We start from the raw sequence: 26572 nt of genomic DNA on the forward strand, positions 1-26572 counted from the left end.
TGATAAAGTAGTATTTTCGGGGGTTAAAAGTTGTGAAGTTACGTACAACTATTATAGCAAAAAAAAAAAAGATATTTATATAATGAACAGTAACAAGAAAATCGAGATTCAAATCGAAATTTTCTTTTTTGTCAAAATCACCCAGCCCTACCTGAGAGGATCTATGCTCGATATCCAGAGCAGTAATAACTAAGGGTGCATCGGCAGTTAGAATGTATACAGCCGTATGGCAGTCGTGAAGGGGTTAAAAACGCCACATCAAAAAAACGCAGTTAAACGACGTGTGTGAATCCAGCCTAAGAAAACGCAAGTGTCAAAAGTGTGTTACATTTGTTTAAGGCCCAGTTCACACTGAGTTTTTGGGCGTTGATTTTGACGCGGAAACCGTGTCTGAATCAGTGGCAAAAAACTTCCGAAACCTCCTCCCATTGATTTCAGTGGGAGGTGGAGGCGTCGTTCTTCCCAAGCTGCTTTTAGCCGCTCGCGGGGAAAAAAAGCGGCAAGTACATGACACAGTTCCGTCTCTTACCTCCCATTGATGTCAATGGGAGTCAGAAAAATACTTTTTTCGCTGTGTTTTTTGCTTGCAACGCTGCAATAACTGCAGGAAGAAAGTGCAGGCAGGTCAAAATCTGCCTCCGAATTCCTGAAGGAATTTTGAGGAAGATATTTTCTGCCTGCAAAATACTCTGTGTGAACAGGGCCTAATGGTGTTTTTATTATTTAGAGAAAAGCTTGTGATGCAAAGAGAAATCTTTGCATCACATGATCTTTGAATTAGATGATTTGCAATGTGAAAAATGGCACCTTTAAAAATGCAGGTTGTAAGTCACACTACCAGCAAACACGCCATCAAAAACGTTTTACTAAAAAAAATAATGAGTTTTTGATAGATGCAAAGTGTCCACGAGGCCAAAAACTGCATCAAAACGGTGTGTGATCCAGGCCTACAGAAAACTTGAGGCCTAGTAAGAATCACCTGTGATGGAGATGAGAATGCTCAAGCATGTCACAGAATAGAACAGGTGTAGCCGCGTTGTGCAGGTCACCTGTCTCCCTCGAGGGTGTTTTGATATTGGCGTAGAGTCAGATGCCAGGATTTCTGTGAGGTAATTCTCCATGGTGTCTTCCACTGAATTTCTGAGCCTGAAAGACACAGAATGCTCATAGAAGTTATTCTGCAAATACACTTTATAAATCAGAGGAAAAAAAGCTCATAATAAAATATTTTGTAAAAAGAAATTCTACAACTTTGGTAAATGTTGAGTAACTTTGCCAACACGTCACAAAACCGCAACATTATGGAAATCGCAGAAAAGAAAGTGACATAACCAGTTATATCACAAACATAGTTCTATCTAAACTGTGTGGGTATATTCACACGGTGCAGTAAAAACACGGTTTACTACCGCGATTACCATAAAACTGCCGCAAAATGGTGCGGTTCTTGCGAACTCACGGCGAAACTGCTGCATTTTACTATGATTTTGTGGTAATAAACTGCTGTTTCATCGCACTGTGTGATTATACGCCTAGGTCACATTTGACAACAGGGCAGTGATAAACCTCTGTCTGTTTCTATGGGCAACCAATATACTATGTATAAAAATGGTGAAAAAATCTTTTTCAACGGTAAAATTTCGTTAAAAGTAAAATAATAGGATGCATTACAATGGATTTTATTAGTTTAGCAAAAATGCATTGAGGGTCTATTAACACGATGCTGTCAAATCGTGGTTTATTGCCGTGAGATCGCTGCAAAAGGCTACAAACCCATGGCATTTTGCTGCAATTTTACAGTAACTGCAGCAACAAAAACGCGATTTGACCATACCGTGTCAATAGACCTAAAAAGAAAATCATCACTGTAGTAAAAGGAACAAACATTAAGATGAGGGGCATAGATTCTCAATTAGGTTATGAAACATGGAGTTATATACCAAACAGATAATATGAACTACCCAGAAGTGTTATTCTGACAGAGGGTCACGTATTTCGCAGCATTTTTAACAGCCGTTTTTGGAGCTGTTTTTCTATAGTCTATGAAAAACGGCTCCAAAAACGGCTCAAGAAGTGACATGCACTTCTTTTTCGCGGCCGTTTTTTTATGCGGCCGTTTTTCAAAACGCTCCGTCGGAACAGAACACCGTTTTCCCATAGAAATCAATGGGCAAATGTTTGGAGGCGTTCTGCGTCCGATTTTTCAGCCGTTTTTCCCTTCCTTTGAAAACAGCTCCGTATTTTCAGACGTTTTTGGTTAAGCGTGTGAACATACCCTCACGCTGCAGAATTAAAAATAGGCCTCGTAAAAAGAAGTTGCATGTCACTTCTTGAGGCGTTTTTGGAGCTGATTTTACATTGAAACTTCAAAAAAAGCTTAGACAAATACACTACCGTTCAAAAGTTTGGGGTCACCCAGACAATTTTGCGTTTTCCATGAAAACTCACACTTATATTTATCAAATGAGTTGCAAAATGACTAGAAAATATAGTCAAGACATTGACAAGGTTAGAAATAATGATTTTTATTTGAAATAATAATTTCCTCCTTCAAACTTTGCTTTCATCAAAGAATGCTCCATTAGCAGCAATTACAGCATTGCAGACCTTTGGCATTCTAGCTGTTAATTTGCTGAGGTAATCGGGAGAAATGTCACCCCATGCTTCCAGAAGCCCCTCCCACAAGTTGGATTGGCTTGATGGGCACTTCTTGCGTACCATACGGTCAAGCTGCTCCAACAACAGCTCTATGGGGTTGAGATCTGGTGACTGCGCTGGCCACTCCATTACAGATAGAATAGCAGCTGCCTGCTTCTTCCCTAAATAGTTCTTGCATAATTTGGAGGTGTGTTTTGGGTCATTGTCCTGTTGTAGGATGAAATTGGCTCCAATCAAGCGCTGTCCACAGGGTATGGCATGGCGTTGTAAAATGGAGTGATAGCCTTCCTTTTTCAAAATCCCTTTTACCTTGTACAAATCTCCCACTTTACCAGCACCAAAACAACCCCAGACCATCACATTACCTCCACCATGCTCGACAGATGGCGTCAGGCACTCTTCCAGCATCTTTTCAGTTGTTCTGCGTCTCACAAATGTTCTTCTGTGTGATCCAAACACCTCAAACTTCGATTCGTCTGTCCATAACACTTTTTCCGATCTTCCTCTGTCCAATGTCTGTGTGCTTTTGCCCATATTAATCTTTTCCTTTTATTAGCCAGTCTCAGATATGGCTTTTTCTTTGCCACTCTGCCCTGAAGGCCAGCATCCCGGAGTCGCCTCTTCACTGTAGATGTTGATACTGGCGTTTTACGGGTACTATTTAATGAAGCTGCCAGTTGAGGACCTGTGAGGCGTCTATTTCTCAAACTAGATACTCTAATGTACTTGTCTTGTTGCTCAGTTGTGCAGCGGGGCCTCCCACTTCTCTTTCTACTCTGGTTAGAGCCTGTGTGTGCTGTCCTCTGAAGGGAGTAGTACACACCGTTGTAGGAAATCTTCAGTTTCTTGGCAATTTCTCGCATGGAATAGCCTTCATTTCTAAGAACAAGAATAGACTGTCGAGTTTCACATGAAAGCTCTCTTTTGCTAGCCATTTTGAGAGTTTAATCGAACCCACAAATGTAATGCTCTAGATTCTCAACTAGCTCAAAGGAAGGTCAGTTTTATAGCTCCTCTAAACAGCAAAACTGTTTACAGCGGTGCTAACATAATTGCACAAGGGTTTTCAAGTGTTTTCTAATCATCCATTAGCCTTCTAACACAGTTAGCAAACACAATGTACCATTAGAACACTGGAGTGATGGTTGCTGGAAATGGGCCTCTATACACCTATGTAGATATTGCATTAAAAACCAGACGTTTGCAGTTAGAATAGTCATTTAGCACATTGACAATGTATAGAGTGTATTTCTGATTAATTTAATGTTATCTTCATTGAAAAAAACTGTGCTTTTCTTTCAAAAAATAAGGAAATTTCTAAGTGACCCTAAACTTTTGAACGGTAGTATACGCCTCAAAATATACTCGCAAACGCCAAAAATGCTTTGAAAATCAGCTCGAAAAACAACTGGATTTAGGCCGGTAATGCATAATGCATAAAAACTTCCGACATGGAATCCGTAGTACATTCCGTCCGCAAAATCGCACCACATTGTGGTGCGTTTTTTCGGACAGAATTTCCACTGCAGAAAGCAGCGCTTCAAAAAAACCAAAACAATACTTATTCCCTTCCATCTTCTCTGTGCGTAGTCCGGCCTCCTACGATGACGTTGCAAGCCATGTCACATTATCCCAGGAGGCCGTACTGCAGGCAGGAGGGCGTTCTGGGCAAGTATGATTTTTTTGTTTTGTTTTCCGTAGTTGCGATTTTTGCTGTGTAATCGCTGCAAATACGCCACAGAAGTCGCAACGCTTGGCTTTCTGTTGCAGGATTATTATGCCCATTGAAATCAATAGGGAAAACCGGCAACGTAAAATCAACTAAAACGCAGCATAAATTGACATGCTGTGGAATTAAATTCCGCACCGCAGGTCAACTTATTAACGTTTACGCTGCGTTTTTTTCCGCAGCGTGGGCATGAGATTTTCTAAATCTCATCCACTTTACTGTTACTGTAAATGCCTTTGAAATTTCCTCACAGAATTCCGTTGTGGAATTTTCGCAACGTTTACGCTATGTGGGAACCCAGCCTTAGAGGCAGTTTCCTCTTGAAATCAGCCTCGTAATTTTTGGCCTCAAAAATATGCCGTGTGGACATACCCTAAGGCCCTGTTCATACAGTTTTTTTTTGCAGGCAGATTTTGACCTGCCTGCATGCAGTTTGCATTTGAGCGCCATTGAGCACCATTGAGCGCCGCGGCCAAAAAAAATTGAGCGAAAACGCTTTCTCTGCCTCCCATTGATGTCAATGGGAGTTCAGAGACGGAACGCCCGAAGAAAGGGCATGTCGCTTCTTTTTCCCGCAAGAGTTTTTCTCCGCTCGAGAGAAGAAAGAAACGCCTCTGCCTCTCATTGATATCAATGGGAGGCAATTTCTGCAATTTTTTGCAGCGGTTTCCGTGGTGAACAGGGACGAAGGGTGGTTTTACATGAGAAGTTTTTTGGGCGCAGGAAAAAAACCTGCATCAAAACACGGTTTTAACACGAAATGCAGCGGTTTGGCAATGTAGATTTCACCAATGCAGTTTTTACAGGTGAAACTTGTAATATAAATGTGTTTTACCTGTAAAAAACTATTGGCTGAAAAGCACATAACAAAATACACAATTCATGGTAAAACAGCGTTTTGATGTGGTGTTCACGGCGCGGCCAAAAATTTCTTAAGCAAACGTACCTTCGAAGACCTCAGTTTTAGGCCCCATGGCAAGGTCGTGTGCCCGGAGCATTCACAGCAGCACAGAGAGTCTAACGTATGCTGCAAGCCGCCGTATGATACCACCTAGAAGCATTGAGAATTCCATCAAAATGCGGCATGCGATAAAACACGCCACAATTTTTTCTTACGGATTTATAGGGTGAAAACAACTCTATATGCCTCTATCTGAGGTACAGTATGGGCCCATAGATTTTCTTGTAGTGCTGTATTGAGAATCTGTACAATATGGATCAATAACCCAATAGCGTGCGCGAGCCCCAAAAAAACGTGTTTTCTAAAACCTCACATCAATGGTCAAAGTTTGGTGCCAACAAACACAGGACCTTATAGAATTACGAACTCTCTTGGAACTGGCCATTCAAAGGATGAAACCTAAGGTATCAAAACTGTGTCTATGGAAAAATGGTCTTCTTTCAAATGGCAACCAATGATATTTTTACACTGGAAGGCCTTGTTCACACAGTGCAGATTTGCTGTAACAGTCAGTTTGTGACATTTCTTCCCTCCTAAAAATTCCACGATCAACAGGGAGTGGTATTATTGGAAAGTGGGAGCGTTTAGGCAGACCACGTAAAGTTACAGAGCGGGATCGTGCTGATGCGCATAAAAGTCGCCAACGCTCTGCTGACAAAATAACTGCAGACTTCCAAACCTCCTCTGGTATTAACATCAGCACAAACTCTTCGTAGGGAGCTTCATGCGAGCATTACATCACCAAGCGTCGGATGGACTGGTGTAAAGCACGCCGCTGCTGGACTCTGGAGCAGTAGAAACGTGTTCTGTGGAGTGATGAATCGCGCTATCTGGCAGTCTGAGGGACGAGTCTGGGTTTGGCCAATGCCAGGGGAACGTTACCTGCCTGACTGCATTGTGACAACTGTAAAGTTTGGTGGAGGAGGGATAATGCTATGGGGTTGGCCTAGGCCTCTTAGCATGACTGTGCCCCAGTGCACAATGTAGGGTTCATAAAGACATGGTTGGGTGAGTTTGGTGTGGAAGAACTTGAATGGCCCACATAAAGTCCTCAACCCCATTGAACACTTTTGGGATGAACTAGAACGGAGATTGCGAGCCAGGCCCTCTCGTCCAACATCAGTGTCTGACTTCACAAATGCTCTTCTGGATGAATGGGCAAAAATTCCCACAGACGAACTCCAAAATCTTGTAAAAAGCCTTTCCAGAAGAGTGGAAGCTGTTTTAGCTGCAAAAGGGGGGACCAACTCCATATTAATGCCTATGAATGGGGTGTCATAAAAGCTCCTGTAGGTGTATTGTGTAGGTGTCCCAATACTTCTGTCCATGTAGTGTATATAAGGTTAGGCTTTATAGGTCTGCTCTCTTGGATCCAATTCTGGTTTTGGCTTAAAAAAAAAACGTATGCAAAATCTGCAGCAAATGTGTGAACAAGGCCAAAAACTAAAACATGGTCTCTGCTGGGTTACTATGGCCAAAAAGATTTTTGCGATACACCAGTAACCTTAACTTAGGGATTTGTCCAGTAAAAGCTACTAGCCTTTGGATAGCTAATAGTTAATGAAAAACGTCACCTCTCCGGGGTGTTACGGAAAAAGAACAGCTGCTTGTAATGTAGAGAATCCCAGGTGAGGGCATCTCATGTAAACCGCGCAGCTGAAGCAGAGCAGGATGTGCTTTTGTTTGTCCCATAAATGTATTGTACAACTCCCATTTCAGATACCACGTATGGGGCACGCCTGTAAAAAACAACGACATACTTATATATTTATTACTATTGAAACAGCAATATACATTTTATACCATTGTGTCTGGAAGGCAAGAGCATGATAAGAGACAAATATCTGGCGAGGCAGGAAAAGCATATGGAGAGCCGAAAACCTGAACTTTATTCTCTGAAAATGAGTTGTCACATGGGAGCTCAAAGGGCCGCGCGTATCAATAATGCAGCACTATGTATGACACCCTCTGAACATGCTCCGGTATGATAGTCGCCTGCTGAATGTGTACTCAGGGTAAGGTGTATTGACAGTCCTTTTTTGTTGCGGCATATATCTTAAGACTTTTCCATATTATTCAATTGAGCAGAAAAATAGTTACTACTATAAAAAAAAAAAAGCAGCTCAGACTAGCGTCTCGCTTGACTGGAGGGATTTTGAAAAAGATTTTTACGCTACCCAATTCATTTCTATGGACAGCGATGATCTCCCCTCCCAGATCAAATTCTGGTTTTGATTAAAAAAAAATGCATGCTAAATCTGCACTGTATGAACTAGGCCGCAATTACTGCGGCACAAAGCTAAAGTTTTTTTAAAATCTGCAGCAAAACCACTGAATCTTACCGTGATTTGACCACATTGTGTGAGTAAACTCTATTTACGGTATTTTCTAAAACATTGCATTGAATCCCTGCAGAAGGAAGGCGGCCATTCCTTTGTGAAAGGATTTATTAAGGTATGTTTACATGAATAGTATTTTGCAGTGGGTTTGCAAAAAAAAAAAAAAAATGTCATGGATTACAGAGATTGCGACAAAAATCACCACAAAAAAACTACTTATGTAAACATACCCTTATTCACACGTTGCAGGCTTATTGTGGCGTTTGCTGCCAATCAATATGCCGCAAAATAAATATGACCGCAACGTGTGGATAGACCCTAGCTTCCCTTGGCTGGAATCCATTTCTGAATAATTAGTATTATACATATTTTTGGAGATTATGGTCTCACATAGCGGCTGCTCCTTGTTAGGCCAAAGGCGGGCTCACATAGAACTTCTATAAGCACGTCTTCAGCCTGACAGGGAGCGCCATTCAGAGCCGAAGGTGCACAGTGCTCATCTGAGCGCTTCTGCACGGTCGTTTCAGCCGTCGGTGGGGGTCTTGGCACCCGAACCCCCATCAAAACTTTTGATAAGTCTCTATGCTATACAAATGTTTTTTGAAAGCGCAGTTATTCTTTAAATATTGGAGGGAATGGACGTGGTTGTCTATAGAAAATCAATCAAATATATCCAACAGAACAAAGGGCCACACAAGCTGCACTTGCCTGTACGTTGTGTCTGCTGGTACAGAACTTCCTATACATAGCACACATAGGACAACAGATTATCTGTCCAAGGAGAAGAGGATCTGTGCCAGGCAGTCTGCCAACGCACCGCCACTCCTGGTTTTATCCCTGTGCAAACTCAATGAAACACACAAAACAAATCTTAAGACAAAAAAATAAAAAGACTTGCTAATATATTAGTACATTACACAAAGCCAAAAACATATCTAATGGTTTACAAAGGATCTCTTATTCAGAAATAAAATAAGAACACGTTTATATACTGCAAACAAAAAACTTGTGCAAACAGTAGCTTCAAACGCCAACTATTATAGTGAAGAAGATGATACACTTCCTGCTTAACTGCGGCCGAGGTCTTTCTTCAGTGGGGGCTTCTGTGCACATTGGGCCAAAATGAACATGCATGTTTAGGAGGAAACAGGGTAATAGAGATCAGCTAAGTAAGGCCCCATGCTCACGACCAAATTTTTTCCCTCCCGTAAATACTGTCGTAAATACGGGTCCTTTGTCACCCGTATTTATGGGTCCGTAGTCACCCATATTCCACATATTTACAGACCCGTTTTCGCTGCTTCTTTTTACACGTAGAGAGAGATATTGCACTGCACTAATCGACAGCCCCTTCTCTCTATCCAGCACTGATCGCCAGCCTCTTCTCTCTATCCAGTTCTGATCAGCAGCCTCTTCTCTCCATCAGTGCTGGATAGAGAGAAGGGGCAGCTCTTTCGGGCAGAGTTTCCGCAGCGGAACGCAGTGATAGAAAGAAAAAAGAAGTTCATGCGTACCCCGGCCGTTGTATTGGTGACGCATCCCTCTTTTGACATCCAGTCTGACCTCCCCGGATGACGCGGCAGTCCATGTGACCACTGCAGCCGGTGATTGGCTGCTGCGGTCACATGGGATGAAACGTTATCCCAGGAGGCCAGACTGGAGGAGGGAGTTCTGTGTAAGTAAGAACTTTTTTTGTAGGAAACATTACAAATCTATATTGTGAGCACCGCGCCGCGCATGGTACTCACTGTCCAGTGGTAGTCACTGTCCAGGGTGCTGAAAGAATTCTGATCAGTGCAGCCCCTATGCTCTATCCAGCAGTGATCATTTAACTCTTTCAGCACCCTGGACAGTGACTACCACTGGACAGTGAGTACCATACGTAGCAACGCTCCTGTAATTACAGGAGCCCTATATACTTCTATGGGCCTGCCCCTGCCGTAATTACGGCCTGAAATAGGACATGTTCTATATTTTTCAACGGCCCGGGCACCTTCCCATAAGCAAACGGGAAGGTACCCATGGCAAATAGAAGTCTATGGGCCCGTAAATACGGATGTTTTTACGTTCGTGTGCATGGGGCCAAAGGGTCCATTCAACGCTGCGGTTGTGGTGCGTTAAAAACCGCATCCAAAAACTTGTGCTTGCTGAAATTTGAGGTATGAATCACAACGAAAGATGCAGCAGATCACTGTAAAACTGCATGCGGTTTTCGCGTTCCGTTTTTTTTATGCCGTTCTAACCGCACCTCAACCGCAACGTGTCAATGGGGTTGAGGGTGAAGTCACACGCTGCAGATTTTGTGTTAGAGATTTCCTGCGACTGAAAATCAGTTCCACCACAAGAAAATTCATGACAGTATGCACGTGGCAAAATAGGAAAAGGTGTTTAGTAACACAGCCCACGCACGCAATGTTTAGACTCGCACAGGAGTTTTTGTCAAGCATGCTGCATGCGTTATTTTTGGGCTGTGTTAATAAACACCTATTTTTTTTGCCACATGCATGCGGCCATGATGTCCATGGTGGACATAAGGACACAAAACTTTGGTATTTTTTTGATGTTGTTGAATTTTTTGAATCAATACCTTTTGAAGAAGCCCCATTCACCTGAATGTGGTTGTTTCTGCAGCAGGTACATGGATTTCTGCAAGTTCCACTCAGATGAATGGACTTGATTTTCAGTCACAAAAATGTCTGCAACAAATCTGCAGCATGTTACTGCACCCTAAGGGCTTGTCCAAACATAACGGAATTTCATATTTTCCGTCCAGAATTGCGGACAGAAAATATGCAGAATACAGTAGCAGCAAAGTGGTTGAGATTTAACAAATCACATCCACACGCTGGGTAAAATTTCCACGCAGACAATCACCTACGATGTGCATATTTTATACCACAGCATGTCAATTGCTGCTGCGGAAAGTGAACTGAATTGCTGCGTTTTTCAGGATGTCACCATCTCCCAGCATTGAGAAAAGCGCCGCAAAATCTGCACCATTTTCTGCAGTTTAAAATGTACGAAATGATGCGGTCTTTCCGCTGTCGAAATCCTGCTAGTTTCTGCAGAATTCCGTTACATAGATAGCTTAGATAGCTGCCGGTCAAAAAATGAAGGCTAAAAAAGTCTTATCTAGATGCACCCCAAGGCCGGGTTCCCACGTAGCGTAAACGCTGCGGGATTTCCACAACTGAATTCTGTGCGCAAATTCCATTTACAGTAGCAGCAAAGTGGATGAGATATACTCTGCGGAAAAACGCAGAGTAAACGTTAATAAATTGACCTGCGGGGCGGAATTTAAAGAAGCAGTCCATTTTTTTTTTTTTTTTTTATTTCCCCGTCCATTTGTACATTGGTGGTTCAGTAGGGCGCTGTGTGCAGAAATACTTACCGACACGAGCATCACTTTGTTTTCGTGTCTTGCGCTGGCCCACGTCAGACTCTCAATGCATTCCTATGTGAGCCAGAACGAGGCTCCATAGGAATGCATTGAGAGCCTGAGTTCCGATTTTTGCAAAAGCAGTGATTCCAGACCAGGTCAGAGTGTCACATCAGATGAATTTACCTGCCGAAAAAAACCGCAGCGTGTACATGGGATTTCCTGAAATCAAATTTACTTTGCTGGTACTGTAATATGCTGCGGATTTGCCGTATGCATATACGCATGGCAAAACCGCACGTCCATTTTTCACGTCCGAGGTGCCCCGCTGCGGGTCCCTTCTTCACAGATCCCTATAGAATCGATCCTATGAAGGGATCCGTGAAAACGGAACAAAACAGGACAGGTTCTATTTTTCAATGGACTCTTCACACAGTCCATTGAAACGACGGCTGTGTGAACGGCCCTATTGAAAAACAAGCGTCCGTGCGAATCAGGCCTCAGGTTATGTTCACACGCAAAACGAAAAACGTCAGTAAAATATGGAGCCGTTTTCAAGGGAAAACAGCCTCTGATTTTCAGCCATTTTTGAAACCACAAACGTTTTTTTAAAGCGGTTTTTTGCGGCCATATTTGGAGCTGCTTTTCTATTGACAGGATGAAAAACGGCTCAAGAAGTGACATGCACTTATTTTCGGAACGAAACGCAGTTTTTCCCATTGCAATCAATGGGCAGATGTTTGGAGGCGTTCAGCTTCCGTTTTTTCAGCCGTTTTTCAAAGCATTTACGCCTTAAAAAACGGCTGAAAATAAGCAGTGTGAACATACCCTCAAGCTGAGCTTAGACGCTGTGGATTTGTCATGGATTTATTTACATTGCGGTTTTTAGCATTTGCAATGCAAAGAGTGAGATCTGCCTCAAATTTGCACCAAAATCTGCAACGTGTGAACCCAGCGAAGGCTACATGCACACGTTGCGTATTTTGCTGTGGAACATATGCCCCAAAACCGCAGCAATACGAAGGAAATTCGCAGGTAAAAAGTTGTGCATTGTGCGGTGCAATTTTTACATTGTGATGCGTTTTTCAGCACGTTTTCATGCTGCAGATTTTGGGGTAATTTTCCACAGCACTAGGCAGAGACAATTCGCAAGCGGAAACGCAAGATAAATTGACATGTTGCAGATATTCAAATCCGCACCGCAGGTCAATTTACGTGCAAAATACACCAGCGTGTACATGAGGTTTCCTGGAATCTTATTGTCTACTGGTACTGTATTACGCTGCGATTTGGCCGCACGCAAATACGCGCTGCAAAACCACACGTAATACGCATCGTGTGCATTGACCCTAAGTGCGCAGTCACACGCGGCACATTTTATGTTACATTCATCTTGATGTTTTTTTTCCTGCGACATGTGTATGGATTTCAGAAAGCTCCATTCAAATAAATGGAATGAATTTCTGCAACAAAATCTGCTGCGTGTGATTGCACCCTAAGCCCAGGTTCCAACAGGTCGGATACGCTGCGTAAAAATTGTGCAGCGCATCCGACCTGGAACTTACAGCACTTTGTCTGAAAAATCGAACCACATTGTGGTGCGGTTTTTCGGAAGGAGTTTCCGCTGCGGAAAGCACCTCTTGAAAAAAAAAAAATGAAAAAAATTTGATACTTACCTCCTTCTTCTCTGCGTGTATTTCGGCCTCCTACGATGACATTGCAGGCTATGTGACGCTGCAACCTGTGATTGGCTGCAGCGTTCACGTGGGATGAAATGGCATCCCAAGAGGCCGGACTGCAGGAAGGAGAGTGTTATAGGAAAGTATAATTTATTTTGTTTTAACGTTTTACGCAGCCATGGCGACACGTCCCTCTTCCGTCCTTCAGCCCGGCCTCCTGGGATGATGTGTTCCAGGAGGCTGGACTGGACAAAGAAGCACAGAATTCTGGATAAGGCCCCATGCACACGGCTGTAAAAATCGTCCGTAATTGCAGACCGCACTTACGGAGGCATTCACTTCTATTTTTCATGGACACCTTCCCATTTATTTACGAGAACGTGTCCTGGCCGTAGAAGTGCACTGCACAAGATAGGACATGTCCTACATGCTCTGTCCAATACAGAAGTTTCTGCGATAGTTTGAATCATCTGAATGGGGCTAGCAGAAATATTTAAATAACCCTCTGAACTGTCAATGGGGCGTGTAATGGCAAGGGGGTGTGTTACTATGGCTGTGACACTGTCCAATCAGCTATGGACAGTGTGACAGAAAGAGCTGGAGAGAGGAGAGAGTGTGCGTGTGCAGCTCGGAGCTGTGCGTCCACACTGTCAACCACTCTTCAGCTCTCGGGAGATAAGAACAAGACTATGTGATCTCTCGCGAGAGATCACACAGTCTTGTCCTTGTCTCCCGAGAGTTGAAGAGTGAGAGCATGCACAAGAATGCGCGCACAGCTCCAAGCTCTCCTGTAATGTCCGTGGCTGCGGGCTGTCAGCTCCAGCCTCCCGCTGACAGCCGCAGCCACGAGTCGGAAAGCGCTGGCCCCAGCCTCCTCCTCAGGAGACGCCAGCGCTTGCATCCACTCACCTCCGCCGGAGCCCGCACATCTTGAACGACCTTTGACCCGTGAGTACCCTGGGCTATAAGAGGGGTCCAGCCTCCTAGTTCGATGCCTGAGCGTTGTTAGTTTTCCCAGTCTGTCTTGCAAATGGACCCTTAGTGTTTCTCGTTCCTGTTGTTACCCGTACCTTGTTCCCCGTTCCTGTGCTTTGCCCTAGTATCAAGTCGTGCCACGTCCTGTGTCATCTGCCACGTCCGGAGGAATCCGCCACGTCCGGAGGAATCCGCCACGTCCGGAGGAATCCGCCACGTCCGGAGGAATCTGCCACGTCCGGAGGAATCCGCCACGTCTGGCGCAACTTGCGGCTCCTGTGTCATCCGCCACGTTTGGCGCCATCTGCTGCACCCATCTCATCTGTGCCAGAGCTGCGGCCACCATCTGGACTATTCAGGTACCCTTGTGCGGGACATTGTATTTCTGGGGTGTCCTGTTGTTTGGCCAGCTGCCTCCCCGCTGCGGCGGTACGGCCTAGTGGGTCCACTAACCCGCTCCGTGACATCTTCTCTCTCCAGCTCTTGCTGTGACACTGTCCACAGCTGATTGGACAGTGTCACATCCATAGTAACACGCGCCCTTGCCATTACACGCCCCATTGACAGTTCAGGGGGTTATTTAAATATTGGGTGCCAAAGATAACGGCACCGATATCTAAAGAATGGAGATGGGTAGGGAAAAATTGTAAAGTGCCCCAGGGTTTGTGCAGCCCTGCCTATTACATGTTGCACTCAGCTGCACACGTATGGGGACGTGAAAGGTTCTCTTTGAAGACAAGTATAGCATTGCGGAATGTTGTGTCTTGTGATCAAAAACAGTGGAATCCCAACAGAAGTGAACACAGCGACAATGTGAACATAGCTTTCCTTTCCCTTTTTGTTTTCCTTACATTTCTTGCAGGGATTTTTTAGTTGTACATTTTGTAAAAGCCAAAAGAGACACTTTTGAAATTTGAGACATGTAATATATTTTACTAAGAAAATTTTACCATATGTCAGGTAAACAAAAAGGTGTTTCATGAAAAGTCACCTGCCTTAGGATATGTTCACACAGAGTTTTTTGCAGGCAGAAAAATCTGCCTCAAAATTCCTTCAGGCCCTGTCTGCATTTTCTTCGCCACGTTTTTTGTGCCTTTTTCCGGCCGCGGCCATTGAGCACCGCAGGCAAAAAAGTTTTTTCATTCATTTCAATGGGAGGTCAGAGATGGGACCGCGGCAAGAATTAGCATGTTGCTTTTTCCCCGCATGCGTTTTTTCCGCTCGCGGGAAAAGGACACCTCAGCCTCCCACGATTTTGGACATTTTTTTTTTTTTGCCGCTTCAAAAACAGCGTAAAAAAACTCAGTGTGAAGTAGCCCTTAAAATGTTTCAGTGCTTATTCAGACAACAGGAAAAGTTGGCCGTGTAACGGATGTTTTTTTTACTGCCGTGACGTTAAAATTAATGCATGTCTATGGGGCTATTCACACAGCCGTTTTTTTGCCCGTTTTCCCGGATCCCTCAATATACCCAAGTCTATAAATGATCCGTGAAAACGGGTCCCACATGGGTGCAAATCGGCCGTTTTTCACACCTGGTCGTGTGAATACAGCCTTAGACTAAGTTCACACTCGCGTTGTATAATCCATTTAACACTCCGTCGTGTGAATACAGCCTTAGGATAAGTTCCCACTTGCGTTGTATAATCCGTTACTCTGATCTGTTTTTTCCCTAAATAACTAATAAAAACGGATCCGTTAAAAATCCCATTGAAATCAATGGGATTTTTATTTGCATCCGTTAGGCTCTGTTCACATCTGCATTGGGGTACCGTTCTGACGTTCCGTCTGAGCTTTCAGTCAGAACGGGACCCTGAACGTTATTGAAGTACAAATTCTGGTATTGGCACAAACCTACATACAACTGAATTTTAGTTTGTGGCATATTTTAGAAAATTTTGTGGTCAGTGGCGGTTTTTCCCAAATGCAACATGCTCTGGGTATGGCGGTTTTTTTTTTCATGCATTTTTCCCTATACTTCGCAATAGGACTTCAAAAACGCCAGAAAAAGCAGCAGGTACAAAATACCAGTAAATAAAAATGCCACCAAAAACGCTATAAAAAAAGTATGTTACATTTTAACCCCTTGGCCACATGCCACGTACTATTACGTTGCTGTCGCCAAGGGGAAGTATGGAGAGCGCTCCATACACAAAGGGTGACGGCTGTGTTATACTCACTCCAGCGGGAGGAATCAAAGTTCACTTTGATTCTACCCATTTAAAACCTTAAATGCTGCGGTCAAGTGTGACCGCGGCATTTAAATTAGAATCAGGGGGCGCCCCCTCAAAATATGTCATCACACCTCCCCCGCAGCGTGATCGGCCGTTTACAATGGTTGTTATGGCAGCCTGGTGGCCTAATAAAGGCCCCTAGGTCTGCCATCTTTGTACTTCTAGGAAAGCTAGGTAACAAATTACATGATGTGCAATGACAGCCACATTATTTGTCACTAAACTTTCCCGGAATCATATGTAAGCTTTGCCCAGAAATTTCAATTTACAGGTAAGTTTTTGGAGATTCGGGGAAAATGTTCTTAAACCCCTTCAGGACGAGCCTATTTTGGCCTTCAGGACCACCTGTTTTTTTGTTTCATTTTTGCGTCGCCGCATTCGCACAGCCATAAAACCGGATAACTTTATTGTATGGGTCGTTACGATTTCAGCTATAGCATAAATGTGTCTTTTTTTTATACACATTTGCTGTATAAAACCACTTTTTTAAAATCTTTTTTTTAATGTGAACGCTGTTTTAAATCAACTTTATTTTTTTTTTTTAGCCCCACCAGGGGACTTCACAATGCGATCATTTGACTGCATCCATAATGCTTTGATATATTTTACCAACAGGAAATCTATTAAGCCGTGCCATTAGCCTAATAGGCTTACAGCTATGGCAGGCCTTTGTTAGGCCGCTGGTTGCCATAGTAACCCATCGGTGCATCAGAGGGTGCCAATGGATGACAAAGGGAGCCATCTCGCTCTGTCTAACCACATAGATGCTGCGGTCACTATTGACCACAGCATCTAAGAGTTTAGAGAGCCAGGATCAGAGGTAACTCCAATCCTGGCCGTTACAGTGGGATGTCGGCTGTATATTACAGCTGGCACCCGCTGCGGATAGTGCGGGCACAGCTCCTGTGCCCATGCCATCAACTGGACGTAACTGTATGTCCATTTGCAGGAAGGCACCGCTAAAATAGAATTACTGTTACGTTCAAGTGTAGGAGGAAGTTAAAGAGGAAATCCAGTCAAATTGATAATTTAATATTCGAGTTCTGTGATTTTTAACCACCATTGATTTCCAGACCGGCAGGGCTGTTACTACAAATCTGTTAAAGGGGTTGTCTCATCAGACATCCCTTTTTAGAACGGAGCTCATGTATTAGCTCATGTCTGACTCTCGTCACCCCAAGCAAACAGCTGATTTTGCCAGGGGAAGATGCAGCTAGCCAGGAAATATAGTATTACATGGTGGCCATTCAGATAAAAGGTTCGAGTCCTTACAGAGTGTCTCTCCGTTTTTGTTTTTTTCATAGAGGGGGTCCCGAGTGTGAGACTCCCCTCTATGACTTCACGAGACAACCTCAAACTGCGTCAGTCTTTGGATAACAGAAATCTCTAAGGAATCAAAGGGGTTTAAAAACTGTATAAAAACTTCTCTTCACGTAATGATATTCTTACATGTATCCATCCCGTATCAGATCAATTTGACTGGATTTCCCCATGTAACCTGCAGTTTGTTTTCCAGCAAATGTTGAATTTGCAAATACTTAAACTCCCTAACTCTAAAAAGACTTTCCAGGCTCGGCTATTAAACACAAGTTACAAACAATGGCGTGAGCAGGTGCACTGAGGCTAGTGCCGGCACAGTTACATATCACTGGGTGTCAGTGAAGAGGTGATGACGGGAGTTGTTCAAGGTAAGACATCACTTCAGACGGTTTTGGTGCCGCTGTGAAATAAATATTTGTCAAGTGATGGAACAATTACTGTAAAGAGCACACGTACTCAGAGTACAGAAACATTGCCATGTAGTTTACAGAAAGTGGGAAACAAAACATTCCAGGTAGATTTCTGACGTAAAGGGGTAATTTGTTTCTATTTTTCTGTTTATAGAATACGAAATCATTCAATTTTCTCAGATACAGGTATTTAAAATTTCTGCTCGCATAGCCACTAACTAGAAGAAAGCAAAGTCTGAATGTAATGCATTAAACGGCTTACTGGAAGGCATTAGTCATGTGACCTCCCTGGCATTCAGTTAAAGGGTTTTCCCAGAATCATAAATTATCACCTATCCACAGGATAGGTGATCATTTTCTGATCGCTAGGACCCACACTGATCGTGAGAATTAGGGTGAGAATTGGGGTCCTTTACCCCCATTTCTACTCACTGCTCGATCACAGTGAGGAGGACATTGAATGGAGTGGCGGTCGAGCGTGCGCACTGCTGCTCCATTCAAAGTCTATTGGAATGACTGCAACAGCCGACGCTCGACCGCCACTCCATTCATTGTCCTTCTCACTGCATTCGAAGTAGTGAAGAGGAATGGGGGTTTGGGACCCTTGTTCTCACGATTAGTGGGGGTCCCAGCGATCAGAAAATTATCACCTATACTGTGGAGAGGTGATAACTTATGATTCTGGGAAAACAACTTTAATACTATCCTGGTATCTAACAGTTTAATAGTGGCTTATGAAGGAGTACAACTTGTAGGTTAAGGCCCTATGGAGTGGTATTGACCCAGCAAAATCATGCAGCCATAATGAAAATACCCTTATGGCCGCAAGATTTTGGAGGGTAAATAGCGGTTTTATCCACAACATTGTGAGGTCAATAACAAGCAATTTGACAACTGCGCCGAACAGCGTGCCGGCGCAGTTTTCAGTCGCATCGCGGCCGGGTCAATGTGACTCTGTGGGGCCTTACCCTTAAAGTATTTCTAACTGCAGTAACATCTGTCTGTCTGTCTGTGCAGAAGAATCTCTTACATTGTTCTCCATGTCAGAGACAGACAGCCATGTTAAACAAGTAAACATGCCCACAGAAAAGTAGTGCACTAACCATAATAATAATCATTCTACCAATTGTCCTAGTCACTTAGCCCATGGATTCGTCCTTTGTGCTGACCCAGAACATGTATGCCATGTAACCCTGTTGCTAACTGAATGCTAGTGCTTACATGACTGATGCCATATTTAGCCCATGGATGCAGTAGGCCTCGTTCACATCTGCATTATTCAATTCCGTTGTTCTGCTCCGTCATAGGAACAAAACTTATAGAAATCCGGATGCGCATCACGACAGACACCAGCAGCGCCCAACGGACCCACTTATAATGGGTCCTGTCGGGATCCATCATGGTGTCCATTAGTTCGTCAGAAATAAAAAGTTCTGCATGCTGCGTTATTTTTTCAGCCAAATGTGACAGAATCCGCGACGAAGCCTCCAACGCAGATGTGAACAGAGCCTTACAGACGCATCCAATAGCTGCCATACAAAAGCTACTATATTTATTATAGGAAATTCTACACCTCTACAAAGAGAACAAATCTATCCTAGAATTACTCCTAAAGGCCCGGCCTAGTATAAAAGTCTATTTTAAAATGTGTTCCACTTTAACGTAGTCCTACAACAATTCACTATTTTTATCCTTAGACCGTGTATAGGGAGCGATCGTCTGTTTCTGATTATTACAAGTGTCCCACAAAGAGATTTTCCAACATGTTGCAAAATCTCTTTGAACTTATGCAATCCTTCCCTTTCCCGTATTTGTGAGCCGGGAATTGTCTCACCCACCATAGATATCAGAGAGCCATCCCAACATGTCTGACAAGCTATAGCACAACAAAGTATTAGACAAGTTTTTTCTAGTAGATGAGATTATTCCCAATTAAAGTAAATGGTTAAAATATGTAAACGGTAAACAGATATAAATGCACAATGCCCTATAATGAAGCTTTGTAGCTCTTAATACTTATGTGAAAGCAATCTACTAAGCTAATCTTTTCATCTGCCTGTCAGTGATGGAAGGCTTAAGGGTTCTTCTAAGGGCTGAAATCTGACGCTGTGGTATCCTCATCCTGTTTCAGCACTCAGAACCGGACTGCCTACTCCTAGCGTTTACAGCTAAAAGAAAATCGCTTGTTCCAATGTTACAGCTTTACATATAAGCCCTCATTGACATTTACTTGGAAATGCAATTTATTTAATAAAACCAGGGCTTTCGTATTTAGCTAACGCCAGCCCCATTTTCTCACCACTTTTGAAAAGTGGTGAGTAGAGTAAATAGTTGTCAATAGGTGTCGTGGGCTGGCTTGGTGGGTATATAAGGTGTGCGGCAGGCTGTCTGAACACATATCACTCGTTGTTGCCATGGGTAAAAGAGTTGCAAAAAAGGATGATTATTGGCTTTCGGGCCAAGGGTGACAGTATTTCTCATTCAGCGCAGATTGTGAACTGTTCGCGTGCTGCTGTGGTGAAAGTTTATAGTGAGTAGACAAATGGCACCATTGGGAATAACCGACGTGGAAACTAAAGAGCACCACATGCCTTTGATATGAGAGGTGAACATTGGCTACGAAGGTGTGCGAGGTCCGAATGACACTCTTCAGTGGGGCAGCTCCCCGTGAAAATCAATCAGGGGGCTACCAGACGTGTGTCTAAAACAACAGTTCAGCAAACCCTACTGCATATGGGGCTCCGGAGCAGACGGATGGTCACTAACAAAGTTGCATCAGAAAAAAAGGCTTCAAATTGCACGGCAGTATCGGAATTGGACCACCGGTGATTGGCTTCTCTGATGAGTCACGTTTTCTGCTTCATCGAACGGATGGACGATGGCGTGTCAGGCGAGAAACATCAGAGAACAAACACCCTGCAACCATTGCTGGAAGAATAGAAGCTAGTGGCGGCAGCATTACGGTCTGGGGTATTTTTTCATGGCATTTTCTGGGCCCACTCATCCATGTGGGAGGCACTCTGAACTGATTTTGGTCGGAATCCATCGTTGCAGATCACGTCCACCGATACATGTGGTTTGTCTTCCCTGGGGCAGATGGAATCTTCCAGCAAGACATTGCGACATGTCACACGGCTAGAAATGTCTGACAGTGGTTGGAAGAGCACGACAAAGACTACCAAATACTTTCCTGGCTCCCTAATTTGACAGACTTGAACCCAATTGAGCATCTGTGGGACCACCTCGATCATCTTGTTTGTTCTATGAACCCTCCAGCAAATGTGGGATGCACTGCAGTCAGCACGGCTCCAGATACCGGAGACCACCTAATGGAGTCACTCCCAGCCCGTTTAGCTGCTGTCCGTGCTGCACACAGCGGTTACTCTGGATATTAGCTGGTGGTCATAATGATGTGACTCGACTGTGTATATGTAAGACATCCCTACTGCAGGTGAACTTGTGTACCAGATCATAAGGAAGAGTTAAGTTTTTATGGCGTGGAACAATTCCTTTCCACCTCCCTGTTTACACACTGGTAAATTTGCGGTCATACGTGACTTATAATACAAAAGGAGCCTTGAGCAATTTCATACCCAGGTCAAAAACTGCCTTTAGATAAATAAAAACACAATCTGCAAGTAGAAAGTTCCATATATATTCTAATATATATTCTAATACTACCTCTAACACCTTGAAAAGCGTTTTAGAGGATCAGTCATGGGAGAACAACTTAATTTAATAATAAAGTGTGTTCTTTTACAAATCTTAAACTTCAGCTGCCAACAAAGATACCAGTCCTGGCTAAGAGAAGAAAATCTTAAGAATTTAATGGGGTTGTCTAGTTTAGAAAACCAATTTTAATATACCCTATTATTGAATTCTGAGTTAATAGAGGTGGGTCCTCTGTTCTGGATCCAAATCTCTCGGCCACAGTGAAGAGTGGTTACAAAGAGCATCTCTTGCTCTGGAGGACCTGTCCTGTCCTGCTTAATTTCCCCTGTGGTGGCGCTGCAGGGGAATTTAACACTTACTGCCAGGTTTCCACACAGATTACAGCTGATCGATGGAGGTGCCAAAAGTGGCACACTTTGTGATTAGGTTATCATTAAGGGACCCTTCTTACAAATAGACCCGTGCCCCTTAAAATCACCTGCACCTCTTGCAAAACAGATGAACAAATCCCAGAAGCCAGGTAGCCAATGCGCGTATAAACTATAGTATTTTGCCCATCTTTGCTCCTCAGGACATGTGTAAAAAGTTTGTCAAGACGGTCATTTGCACCTCCTGCGTCAAATGGTTTACAGTTACCTTTTTCCTTCTACAGAACAAAGCCGGGATTCGCAGCCAGGTCATGGACGAACATACTTCATAATTAACTTGGCTTGTTCTTTCATGACCGACTCTATGCACAGAGGCAGCTTTACAAAATGTCGATATTATTTAGCTTAGTTTATATTACAAGTTTTCGTCAGGAAGTCCTACAAGCTATTTCACAACCATTATTTTTCATTATACAGTTTTTCCAAGTGCAAATAAAGTTAGTAAATAAAAAAAAGAAATATGCATGTTAAAAATGCAACAAAAATGTGAGGTAAACCCAGCCAAAGATGTGCTCTTTGTTTTTACTACACCTTCTAAAGCGGCTGCACATAAGACGCTCTTTGCTTATATGCATGACAAGGAACGGTTACGTAAAACTCAGTTTTTACAATTCTACTTGATACTTCTGAGGTACCGACTGTAATTCACTACCTCTTTAGCAGTACATTCTGAGAAAATGTCAGCCTGTGGTCTGTTGCTAAGGAGAATTAAACTCCATTTTTAAACATTTTGTGGGCCTGCTGCCACCACGGATCAGTATTCAGCTGTATAAAGCACCTATTCACTACAGATGATAATAAAAAGGAGCTGGATGAGAAAACAAAGTCAATGGCACAACAGAAAAAGATCCAAATGCAGTGTGTGAATACACCATTATGCCATGGCTTCACAGCATTTTTTATTGCGGCAACATTAAATTATTTTTTGATCACGAAATGGTGATTACATGATACAGCATGTACAATTGCGATTTCATGTGCCCCCTATAGGTTGGCGCTATGGGTGATAACACACTATAGTGCACTGCGAGCTACCATAATCACAAAAATTGCGATAACTGCTGTGTATAACATCGCCATGGAACCTGTGCCTAAGGAATAGGTATTGAATACACATTCTCACCTGAATCATGTCAGCTGCTCCACAATATAATATTCATGTAGTAGCAACTGCACCATCACTACCCCCGACTAGACGGTAGTGGGACAGGGGCTTCAAAATGGATTTCTGCTTCTTGAGCAATATTTTACTTCAGTATCCTCAGCTGTGAGAAAAGACAGAACAAGTCATCATTCTTGTTTCACATGTGCAGCCATAAGGGTAAATGAATGTATGCAATACACCACATAAAATGTCTGCAAGGAGAATTGGTGCTCGTCGTTTCCAGGGAACCTACAGTTGTATGTGAACCATTTGGAATTACCTGGATTTCTGCATTAAATACCAATAAAATGTGGTCAGATTGTTATCTAAGGCTTCATTCCCATCTGCGTCGGGGCTCCGTTCATGGGTTCCGTTGGAGCTTTCAGTCAGGGGAACCCATGAACGGAATCCTGACTGAAACAAACGGAAACCATAGGTTTCCGTTTGCATCACCATTGATATCAATGGTGACGGATCCGGTGCAAATGGTTTCCGTTTGTCACCGTTGCGCAATGGTTCTGTTGTTTTGATGGGATCAATAACGTAGTCGACTGCGTAATTCATTGCGTCAAAACTACGGAACCCTTGCACGAGGACAAACGGAAACCATTTGCACCGGATCCGTCACTATTGAAATCAATGGTGATGCAAACGGAAACCTATGGTTTCCGTTTGTTTCAGTCAGGATTCCGTTCATGGGTTCCCCTAACGGAAAGCTCCGACAGAACCCATGTACGGAGATGTGAACGAAGCCTAAGTCACAATTATAGACAAACACAAACTAACTAAACTAATAACACACAGACAGATGTAGTTTGTGTCTTTTATTGAGCACATTGAGTAAATATACACGATGCGGGGAGAAAAGTAAAGATCCTATTACATGGCCCAATATGGATCGCAAATACGAGCACCGATCCTTTGCTCCTTTCACTAATGCTAGGTATGGGTGTATTCACACGGTGTGGTTTTGCCACATTAATTGCCGCATGGCTGAAAAATGCATGCATTTTTTTTTTACAGCTCTTTACAAAATCGCTGCAAATCGCGGTATTAATGAACCGTGTGAATACAGCCTTATGCATGAGGACGAGTGATTGTTACTCTGATCGCTCGTCCCCATACATTTCCATACATAACCTCTGTGTTAGGAAAAAAAAAAAAAAAAAAACAGAAAAAGAAGCAAGTCACGACCAAGTATTTGAAAAAATACAGACAGTCTTTATTAGGGTATGTGCACACACACTAATTACGTCCGTAATTGACGGACGTATTTCGGCCGCAAGTCCCGGACCGAAACTCAGTGCAGGGAGCCGGGCTCCTAGCATCATACTTATGTACGATGCTAGGAGTCCCTGCCTCGCTGCAGGACAACTGTCCCGTACTGTAATCATGTTTTCAGTACGTGACAGTTGTCCTGCAGCGAGGCAGGGACTCCTAGCGTCGTACATAAGTATGATGCTAGGAGCCCGGCTCCCTGCACTGAGTTCGGTCCGGAACTTGCGGCCGAAATACGTCCGTAAATTACGGACGTAATTAGTGTGTGTGCACATACCCTAACAGTTATACATAGTAAAATGAAATGGACCCTCGAACAGAAATGGAATCCGAACATAAAAGCAGAGTGGCCCCCCCAGATGTTAAAATGGTCAAAAAATCCTATATACGGCTAAAGTGCATAAATACATATTATTGGGCAGGTGCTAGGCATGATACGTTTGCACAGATGGACACATATGTATAATATAATAAATATAAAGTGCAGTCCTAAGTACATATAACATGCAGAGCAATATACCTACACCTACGTAGTAAAAGATGAATAGGAGATCAGGACCGGGAGAGGGGACCTCTGCTTGACCCGACGCGCGTTTCGCTGGTGCTTCGTCAGAGGTAAGGCCACACGGTGCAGTCACGGTGCGTTTATGTTGCGTTTTTAAACGGCAGCAAGTCATTTTTCAATAGAAGTCAATGGTGAAATTTTTTTTACGGACAGACTGCTGCTATCATATTATTATGTGTTTTTTGTGCGGTTGACCGCATCTTCATAATGTCCGACCGCATGCAGTTAATAACCGCGCTGCCAAAGTTGTTGCTGAACTGCTTGTGTTTTTGCTAAGGGTATGTCCACACGCACTAATTACGGATGTAATTCGGGCGTTTTTGCCCCGAATTACGTCCGAAAATAGCGCCTCAATAGCGTTGACAAACATCTGCCCATTGAAAGCAATGGGCAGACGTTTGTCTGTTCACACGAGGCGTATATTTACGCGCCGCTGTCAAATGACGGCGCGTAAATGGACGCCCGCGTCAAAGAAGTGACCTGTCAATTCTTTGGCCGTAATTGGAGCCGTTATTCATTGACTCCAATGAATAGCAGCGCCAATTACGGCCGTAATGGACGCGGCGTTCAAGCGCCTGCACATGCCGTTACGGCTGAAATTACGGGGATGTTTTCAGGCGGAAACATCCCCGTAATTTCAGCCGTTACGGACGCTGTCGTGTGAACATACCCTAAGGCCTCATTTACACGAGCGTGTGCGTTTTGCGCGCGCAAAAAACGCTGCGTTTTGCGCGCGCAAAAGGCACTTGGCAGCTCCGTGTGTCATCCGTGTATGATGCGCGGCTGCGTGATTTTCGCGCAGCCGCCATCATAGAGATGAGGCTAGTCGACGCCCGTCACTGTCCAAGGTGCTGAAAGAGCTAACTGATCGGCAGTAACTCTTTCAGCACCCTCGACAGTGAATGCCGAACACAATATACACCAACCTGTGAATAAAAAAAGAAGACTTTCATACTTACCAAGAACTTCCTGCTTCCCCCAGTCCGGGCTCCCGGCCGTTGCCTTGGTGACGCGTCCCTCTCTTGTCATCCGGCCCCACCTCCCAGGATGACGCCGCAGTCCATGAGACCGCTGCAGCCTGTGATTGGCTGCAGCCTGTGCTTGGCCTGTGATTGGCTGCAGCTGTCACTTGGACTGAACTGTCATCCCGGGAGGTCGGACCGGAGTTATCGGTAAGTCAGAACGTCTTTTTTTTTTTACAGGTTCATGGATTTTCGGAGCGGAAGTCACTGTCCATGGTGCTGAACCAGTTTAACGCTTTCAGCACCGTGGACAGTGACTGTCTCCTGACGTCGCGTACCCGAACATTTTTTACCGGTTTCGGTCAAAACGAGTTTGGCCGAACCCGGTGAAGTTCGGTGCGCTCATCTCGAATTTGACACTCCGTTTGGATGTTTGTACACAGAAAAGCACGTGGTGCTTTTCTGTTTACATTCAGGAGTTTGACAGCTCTTGCGCAAATCACGCAGTTCGCACGGAAGTGCTTCCGTGCGGCATGCGTGGTTTTCACGCACCCATTGACTTCAATGGGTGCGTGAGTGCGCGAAAAACGCACGATTATAGAACATGTCGTGAGTTTTTTTCTGCGCACACGCGCTGAGCGCAATTCACGCATCGTCTAAACTGCCCCATTGACTAATATAGGTGCGTACGACATGCGTGCAAAGCACGCGCGTATATTACGTTCGTGTAAATGAGGCCTAACAGTTCTGCAATGCCTTGTAATGAACTATATACAGGCAGCACCTAACAAACTTCAACACGGGTGAAAACTATGTCCATCAATTATTTCCTTTAAAAAC

General features: G+C 43.8%; 1 protein-coding gene across 1 annotated transcript in view; it reads right to left on the reverse strand.

The window, feature by feature from the left end:
* Positions 1-26572, reverse strand: part of KIAA0319L (KIAA0319 like) — a 139605-nt gene that overhangs the window by 108051 nt on the left and 4982 nt on the right. The window contains exons 2-3 of the mRNA XM_075853361.1: positions 22907-23048; positions 980-1146 (exon numbers count right to left, since the gene is read on the reverse strand). Of these exons, the coding sequence (XP_075709476.1) occupies positions 980-1121 (142 nt within the window). The 5' untranslated portion in view covers positions 1122-1146; positions 22907-23048. The remainder of the gene's footprint in view (positions 1-979; positions 1147-22906; positions 23049-26572) is intronic.

This window comes from Rhinoderma darwinii, chromosome 2, assembly GCF_050947455.1.
Source record: "Rhinoderma darwinii isolate aRhiDar2 chromosome 2, aRhiDar2.hap1, whole genome shotgun sequence".
In the NCBI taxonomy this organism is placed as follows: Eukaryota; Metazoa; Chordata; class Amphibia; order Anura; family Rhinodermatidae; genus Rhinoderma; species Rhinoderma darwinii.